Source organism: Heteronotia binoei, chromosome 11 (genome assembly GCF_032191835.1).
Source record: "Heteronotia binoei isolate CCM8104 ecotype False Entrance Well chromosome 11, APGP_CSIRO_Hbin_v1, whole genome shotgun sequence".
Taxonomy (NCBI): Eukaryota; Metazoa; Chordata; class Lepidosauria; order Squamata; family Gekkonidae; genus Heteronotia; species Heteronotia binoei.
Window position 1 is genome coordinate 23,070,220 of NC_083233.1, and position 8,640 is coordinate 23,078,859.

The following is an 8,640-nucleotide window of genomic DNA, read 5'->3' on the forward strand; positions in this document are numbered from 1 at the left end:
TGAGCGGCAGCAACTTAGTCACAGCAGCCCAGCTGTCTGCCAAAAAAACTTTCCTCCCATTGTTCATCCGCTTAAGCTGATAAACTTGTCTGAGGAAGGCAGAGAATTGCTCTAGCTGGAGCCCCAGGCTAGGCACAAGCAGCTGCTGAAATACTGGTTGTAATAACTGGTATTCTCAAACTGCAGTGACTGATAAGGGCTTACAGTCAGTTGGGAGGAAAGGCAGCTTCCTACGAGCATCCATGGATTCGTTCCTCCTGAATTTTGCAATATCCGACCAACTGGCTGTTTGTTGGAGAAAACGCAGTGCAATATTTAAGAACATAAGAGAAGCCATGTTGGATCAGGCCAGTGGCCCATCCAGTCCACCATTCTGTGTCACACAGTGGCCAAAAAACCCAGGTGCCATCAGGAGGTCCATCAGTGGGGGCAGGACACTAGAAGTCCTCGCACTGTACTCCCCCCTTCCCAAGCACCAAGAATACAGAGCATCACTGCCCCAGACAGAGAGTTCCAACAATACACTGTGGCTAATACCACTGATGGACCTCTGCTCCATATGTTTATCCAATCCCCTCTTGAAGCTGTCTATGCTTGTACAGAGCAGGTTCAGCGTGTTCAGAGCATTTTCTACATTCCCAGTAAGACACTGAGAGAGCAGTAAAGAAAATGCCCGATTTAGGCTAGGTTCACATCTAGTGTTGCCAACCTCCAGGTGGGGAGAAGGAAGAAGGGGGACTCCCTGCGTTAAAGAACTCTGAAAAAGAAAATGCTGGGAAATACGGCTTACTACTTTACCTCAAGATTTCTCACAAAAGCTGATATTAGACGCCTTGTAACCTTTTGGGAGGAGCCCCGTGGCGCAGAGTGGTAAAGCTGCAGTATTGCCGTCTGAGCTCTGCTCATGACCTGAGTTCGATCCCGGCAGAAGTATTTGGACGGGAGACCTCCAGAGACTACCAGAACTGGGAGGCAGAGGCAGGCTATCAAGCCACTTCTCTGAGTGTCCTTCGCGTCCCAACAGGAGTCACCAGATGGCATCATGATTTCCCGGCATGGGCACACACACATAAACACAAAATGCAAAAGAAAGACGGACAAGCTAAATGTGGGGCTGAGCCGCTGTTTGTGCACCAGATACCCAAATGATCACACGTATACAATTAAAAAGAATTGTTCAGATCATATATTTTTGCAGCATGGTATTTAAAGAGACTTAACACAGATTTAATCTTTCCACCGCCTTTGGTGACGCCTGGCTATGATGTACACAGAACATTGCAGTGGTCTTGAAGTTACAGCAACACTGGGAGTTATCATCACGAACACAGAGTAGTAAAAGATGTTCAAAGTCCCAGGAGGGAGGGAGAGAGAAAGGGAGGGAGGGAGGGAGGGTGGGGAATTCAGTAGGGTCTCCATTGGGGAAAGGGGGATGGTACAAGTCACATTCAATTCCTTTCGCCGAAATCAGGCTTTGCTTGCTCGAATTGCAGAGTGTGGACTTTTTCTTTTAAAAAAAATACATCTTACCACTCTGGCTTTCTGTAAAGTGACTATTGCTTTTTTAAAAAAAAAAACCAAACAAACCACACCATACATATCCCTGAAAATTTGCTGCTTCCACAACAGCGTTCACATACTCAGTATTGTGCAATTAGATTCAAGTGCTAATAAATCTACAGCTTGGAGGGCAGGTGACCTTCCCGTTTTAAAGATGAGGAAACTGAGGCACACAGGTAACTGAACTAAGGTGTATTGCCCAGCCGAAAGAGGGTCTGCCTCCCAAAGCTTTAGTTGCCGGCGTTATCTTACATCTGCGCTGCGCATGGCAGCGGAGGGTTTCTGAGCAGACTGGGAAGATGGGGAAATGAGTTTCTACTGCAGCTCAAACAAGAGACTTATTTACATAACACGTCAAATGGATTGTCTCAAAAATTCTAACTTCCAGCAGACTGTCCTGTGCGCACACAAGAACACGAGCCTGCTCAGGTTTGACCTTGCAGTGGAATATTGCTACTCTTGACAATAGATTAGGTTACAGTGAACACGGAACACCAAATTTGTCTACTTGGACATCATTCACTATAAGGCTACAGAAGTGACAACGTTTTGTCGGTAGAACTAACAGACGGGACTGTGGTTTTCCAGCTTCGGAGAGAAGCCGCCTGGCGTTTTGTTTCTTGGAGCGGTCTCTGGTGCAAACAGCACTGCTGAGGTATAGCTCGAGAAAGCTGGCGCAGGTGTTTTGAATTTCCAGGAAAAGGCCGGCGTTCTGTGAAAGGCGAGCGCTTCCTTAGGCATGCGGGCCCTGAGTCCCTTTGGGAGCTGATTTCTGCTTCTGCCTCTCTTTTTCCTCTAGCTCAAACCCAGAGCAACAGATGGACCTGCCCGGGGGATACCGGCTACAGCATTTTCTCATCTCCTGGAGGACGGCTTCACATTTCGACTCCATGTAATTGTTGGCTGGGAAAAGCAAAAGTGGGGAAACAGCAATCAGTGAATGAAATGCAAAAGATTGCTGGGCGCAATGGCTGCTTTTAAAGATCTATCTTGTTCTGGGTTTTTTGTACTTAAAGGTAGTCTCCTGTGCAAGCACCAGTCATTTCTGATTCTGGGGTGACGTCGCAGCACGACATTTTCACGGCAGACTTTTTAACGGGGTGGTTTGCCATTGCCTTCCCCCGTCATCTACACTTTCCCCCCAGCAATCTGGGCACTCATTTTACTGACCTCAGAAGGATGGAAGGCTGAGTCAACCTCAAGCTGGCTACCTGAACCCAGCTTCCGCTGGGATTGAACTCAGGTCATGAGCGGAGAGCTCAGACTGCAGAACTGCAGCTTTACCAAGGTGGCTTACAACACCATTCTCCCATTCCCTCCATTTTATCCTTACAGTCACACACACACACACACACACACACCCGTAGTAAGTAGTGACTAGCCCACGGTCACTCAGTTATCTTCCACAACAGAGGAAGGATTTGAACCTGGGTCTTCCAGCCCCTAGTCTAAGACTCCACCACAGTCCCAGATCTTCTCTGTGCCGCTCCCCCAGCTGCTTCCTAACTCCCCTCTCATTTCATGACTGCAGCTCCCCCTCCCCACACAAGGCCACGTGGACTGCTAGCAGAATCCTCTCAAATGCAAGCACTACCCTTATAACCAGGGGTCATTTTGTAGAGGAAAAAGGTGCAGGAGCTCAGTAGCATGTCTCATTTGCATATGCCCCGGGATCTGTGTGCAGCGGGGAGAGAACTCCCCACTGCGTGCAGACCCTGGCTGGAGGTTCAGGAGCTGCACTCCTGTGAACTTCTGCTGAATTCAAGCCCTGCTTATAATCAAGCAGCGGCTGGTCAGAGAGCTTCACTTCTCTGCCCTTGGCATTTCAGAAGAGCCTGGGCATGTTCTCTCAGCCCATTCTCTCCCTGTCAGTCTCTCAGCCAAATGATTCAGAGGTCAGTATCCCTTGCCAGTCGGTCAGGTTCCCTGTGGGCAGGAAGGAGGTGTTTACACTGGCTTTTCAGGGCCCGCTCTTCTCCCTAATGGCAAGGCGTTCAGCAGCCATGGCATCCTGCTAACAGAAATCCTAACCTTCCATTTGACTCATGATGCACTCCTACCTATTGCCTCGTAGCAGCCTAGAGCAGAGAGGACTGCGTGCTCTCTGGACGTTCACAGAACGTTCAAGTTCCAGGTAAACACAGCTAAGGCCCTGAGAAACTTCCTCCGCAACTCTCTGCCTGCAGAGCCTCTGAGCTCCCACGACTGCTCCGCTGCGTGCCATGAAACGGCCCAAGCCACTTTCTCCATGGATGCAGGAAGGGTTCCAGGTGCTTGCAAACAAAGGTAAAAAAAGCCGACAGCCCTAAACTTGAAAGCGACCTCCATTTCCTTCTAACAATGCCTTCCTACGAAGTCTATTTTGGGCACTTTTGCTATTTCAACCGCAAAAACAAACGAAACCTTGCACCGACATAGCGGGACGGGTGAAACGGAAACACAGCCAAAGGATATCGCAGCATACCTTGCAAACATTTCTGGATTTCACAGGCTTGCTTCTGGCAGGGGTCTTTCTGAGACATGTCGAGAGAACTGCAAAAACAGAGGGGGGGGGGGGAATTGCTGTGATCGGAGCCTGGAGAGGGGGAGAAAACAAGTTGGCCTAATTGAAGCCTTATAAAACCAATGAAAGCTTCACCCCCCAGATTCTGATGGTGCAGGGTACAGCCCTTTAGGATCTTTGTTGCCCCGTCCCACTTTTCTTGCACAGCTAGGAAAGTTCCCTTTAAAAGCCGCCTGCAGCCATGGAGCTGCCTGGAATGAGGCCCATTGCTTTGCTGTAGCCGGCATAGCAGGAATAACTCCCCTCTCCCCTAGATGAAGTCAAGCAAGGACAATATAAGCACAGAACACATTTGGAAAGGCTTGTGCACAGAAGCACCTTGCGGGTCTCCTCTTCTTGCTTGGCTTCGACTTGGTGCTTTTCCATCTGGCAAATTCCGGGTTCCTCTCTGCTCGCCACCCCCTTCCCGTTCCTCATTGTTCTGGAATGACGCTGAGAATAACACAACTGTCCACTAGACAGTTTCCCCTAGCACAGGGGTGCCAAACTCATTTGTTATGAGGGATGGATCTGACATAAATGAGACCTTGTTGGGCCAGGCCATGCGTGTACCGATTTAAGATTAGCTAGCAGAGATATGCACTTTTAAAAGGACAAAGACAAACATGACTAAAGATTTAAAACAAAACAAAATAAAACATGCTTAAAACATTAGTACTTGTTGGTCTTAAAGGTGCTTTCATTGTATGTCTCCCGTGAGATCCAGGGAACTGGGCAAAGGAAGCTCTGGCTCTTTCCCTCCCTCCCCAGAGATTGAGGAGGGGGAGGAGCCTCAACCAATGGAGAAAATAGAGGTTTTGCTCTGTAGCTCCTGTCCAATTGAGCAAACCTTGTAAAGTAAGTTGAGAGGAAAAGGAAGTAAGAGAGAGGGAGAAGGAAGCAGACAAGAGCCAGTTGCTCAGAGGCCTGATAGGAGCCCTCTGAGGGCCTAATTTGGCGCCCAGGCCTCATGTTTGACACCCCTGGCCTAGCACAATTGAGGGACTGTGTGTGTCAAAAGGCTTTATTAGGACAGAGAAACATTCTTTGTGATGTAGTAGTGGTGTCACCTTGGGAACAAACTGGGAGGAAAGGAAAGGTCCCCTGTGCAAGCACCAGTCGTTTCTGACTCTGGGGTGACATTGCTTTCTGGGAAGAAGATCCTAAAAAGGGAGATGATCGAAGTAAGCATTGATACTTGTTGGCAGGGGAACTGAGAGATCAAGGTCTCCCCCTCCAAGTGAATAAGAAATCAATGCTCTGTAAAACTCTGGAAAGGACAACATAATTCCTGGAAAAATCAGCAACAGGTTTACAGGATAACGAGCCCAATTAGCCACACGCTCTGCCATTAAGTCACCCGGCGCTTTTCTAGGCACTGGTCTCAGCCAGAAGAGAAGAGCATTTTCCTGGATCAGACCAAGAGTCCAACATTCCATCTCCAACAGCGGCCAAAGCTTCCGAGAATGCCACAAGCAGGACATGTTGAGGACTACTCTCCCTTCTTCTTGACCACCCCCCCCCCACAAAAAAAAGCTTTCCAACTGGGGAGGGGCGATTCTTCAAGTACTTTTGAAGGGCTGTCATCTAGAGGATGGTGTGGAATTGTTTTCTGTGGCCCCAGAAGGTAGGACCAGAACCAGTGGGTTGAAATTAAAGCAAAAAGAGTTTCCGGCTCAACATTAGGAAGAACTTCCTGACCGCTAGAGCGATTCCTCAGTGGAACAGGCGTCCTCGGGAGGTGGTGGGTTCTCCTTCCTTGGAGGTTTTTAAACGGAGGCTAGATGGCCATCTGACAGCAATGAGGATCCTGTGAATTTAGGGGGAGGTATTTGTGAGTTTCCCGCATTGTGCAGGGGGGGCTGGACTAGATGACCCTGGAGGTCCCTTCCAACTCTATGATTCCATGCTGCCTACCTAAAACTCCCACTATGATTTCAATTGGGCCAGGGCACTCTTTTGCCACTGCTTGTCCTAAGCTCTTGGATGGTGCTGCTGCGAGCTATGAAAAGAGATGCCTGCCACACTCCTGACAGTTGCATGTTACTGCTGGGAGTGGCCACATAAAAACAAACAGGGACAGCATCCTAGAGTCACAGCTCCTGAAAGACAAAAACCAGCATTAAAAGAACCTCTAGGAGCAAAAAAAATAACACATGAGCGCAAAGGCAGGAGGAAAGGGGAGAGTAAGGCCACCCACCAGATTTAATCGCTTGGCAGAAGTCTCAGAAGCAGCTCCTCCACTCCCATGATCTGTGAGAGACACAAAAACAGTCAGGGGGGATGTGTGTTGGTTTTAGGCTGATTTATGGCAAAGGGAAATGTCGTGGTTTGCGTGTAGCCTTACCAGCAAATGGTGTTCGATACCCCAGATCCGGAAGTTGCTGTCTCTGTACTGCTGCCCCTCGGAAAGCTGCCACATGTGGGGCAGCTGGGATGCAGGCAGGCGGCTGGGGCGTACTGCCTCACCCAGGGGGACCTGGACTCTTCGGATCCGGGCTTTCAGCGTGCCTGCCTCCTGCGGGAGAAGTACAAAACAAAGCAAACAACATGACCCACTGCTTTATTTTTTTTTTGAAGGTTAACACACTCCAAATAAATCAAAAAGACAACTGCTGAGAATGTTCTTACTTGCCTCTTCGGGTGCCACGAGCCATGTTTTCCGGTTTTCATCGCAATAGACACCTATCCGTCGCACCCAGAGGCGGACAGGTGGGGCTCTGGCATCACCACCTTCCTCGCCTTCTGCCATGCCCCGAGCTCTGGCTATGAGGGCCCTCCCTCGGCTCCCATTCTACACATGGTCCCCCTTGGCCTCTGAACAAAGACATGGAAGGAACTGTTAGTCCTGCAAAGAACTGGGGTTGGCAGCGGGTGGCACGCAGGGTTCCCAGTGCTGTGGAAAGTCAGGAGGGGAAAATGGTCACATGATGGTTCTCAAAAGGATGTGCACCTGAAAGATACCTGGTGAGAGGAATGGTGTTACGCTATAAAGAGCTCTCGGTTTGGCCCACAAAAGGCCTGGTTTGGGGGCTGTCCCATGTGGTCAGCGGAAGGTCTGCAGGCTTGTGGAACGCGACAGCCAGTGAGTCATATCCAACCTCCACAAGTCCAGCTAGCCCAGTTGCTGAAGCCAACATCACCCACTTGGCTTGCTTTCTAGCCCCCTTCTTCTGTTAAGAATGTAAGAGAAGCCATGTTGGATCAGGCCAATGGCCCATCCAGTCCAACACTCTGTGTCACACAGTGGCCAAAAATTCCAAGTGCCATCAGGAGGTCCACCAATGGGGCCAGGACACTAGAAGCCCTGCCACTGTGCCCCCCCCCAAGCACCAAGAATACAGAGCATCACTACCCCAGACAGACAATTCCAACAATAAGCTGTGGCTAATAGCCACTGATGGACCTCTGCTCCATATGCTTATCCAATCCCCGCTTGAAGCTGTCTATGCTTGTAGCCATCAGCACCTGCTGTGGCAGTGAATTCCATGCGTTAATCACCCTTAGGGTGAAAAAGTACTTCCTTTTATCCATTCTAACCCGACTGCTCAGTAATTTCATTGAACGTCCACGAGTTCTCATATTGTGAGAAAGGGAGAAAAGTACTTCTTTCTCTACCTTCTCTATACCTTGCATAATCTTGTAAACCTCTACATATCATCTGTTTCTCAGTCCACTTCCCTTGTTCCATTTTCGTATGCTCCTTTGTGGCTTCTTTCAGCAGGAAGGAAAACTAGAGTAGCGTCAGGGGCAACCTTTGCTCTCTTCCACAAAATTAGGAAATGCACACCACATACTACTGCCAGTTCTCCTCTTTGCTCTTGCACAAAAGAGGCCACAGGGACTATATGGGAGTTAGAATTGCAAATGTGCCTGAAGGAGGAACAGAGTGGTTCACTTCGCATCCACCTGAAAAGTGGCTTCACAGCTGCACCACTTCTCTACCCCAGTGGCAAGATGAAGGTGATATCTGTACTCTGGCTTCTCATGATCTGTGGTCATCTAATCCCTTGGGATTTTTAATTCGGATCATTCCGATATCAATGGGAATTCTCTGGAAACCAAGAAAATCTAGACTAGAGAAAGAGCAGCACAGGAAAATGGTACTTCATGCTTTTGGCACCCACGGATTCACTCGGACCGCAGCAGAAAAGTCGGGGAAAAGCTGAAAACCATTCTTCTGCTAATACAACAGGAGAGACACAAAAAGGCGTGGAAGGAAGAGAATGGTTTCAGGGAGCAAGACATGCAAAGTCTCTCCAATGTACAACAAAAACACCACGTCCTTTCCAGCAATAAAGCAAACGGTTTCCAAACTGCCAGGAAGACAAAGCCAAGTTTACATGCTAACAGCTGGGAATACAAAGATAAGGCAGAGGAAGGGACCGGCATGTGGTTAACTACTTTGGTGTGAAACCCAGAGAGACAAAAAGCATACTTTGCTTCCATAAAGGCCTCTGGTTACTGCAGAAGCAGTAGGGAAATGGTCATGACTTTTTCAGGGGTAGACTAGCCAAGAGAAGATCATGTTTCTCTAG

At 48.9% G+C, this 8,640-nt stretch overlaps 2 protein-coding genes across 2 annotated transcripts; both read right to left on the reverse strand.

Moving 5' to 3' along the window:
• Positions 1-1,163: 1,163 nt before the first annotated feature.
• On the reverse strand, positions 1,164-4,092 carry CMC4 (C-X9-C motif containing 4). Its single transcript, XM_060250025.1, has 2 exons — positions 4,025-4,092; positions 1,164-2,463 (listed from the first exon to the last, which is right to left on the reverse strand). The coding sequence occupies exons 1-2, from the start codon at positions 4,080-4,082 to the stop codon at positions 2,294-2,296; spliced, it is 228 nt and encodes a 75-aa protein (XP_060106008.1). The 5' UTR covers positions 4,083-4,092; the 3' UTR covers positions 1,164-2,293.
• A 1,974-nt stretch (positions 4,093-6,066) lies between these two features.
• Positions 6,067-7,006, reverse strand: MTCP1 (mature T cell proliferation 1). The gene is made up of 4 exons (XM_060250024.1): positions 6,738-7,006; positions 6,450-6,620; positions 6,303-6,355; positions 6,067-6,204 (listed from the first exon to the last, which is right to left on the reverse strand). The coding sequence occupies exons 1-3, from the start codon at positions 6,852-6,854 to the stop codon at positions 6,308-6,310; spliced, it is 336 nt and encodes a 111-aa protein (XP_060106007.1). The 5' UTR covers positions 6,855-7,006; the 3' UTR covers positions 6,067-6,204; positions 6,303-6,307.
• Positions 7,007-8,640: the final 1,634 nt, after the last annotated feature.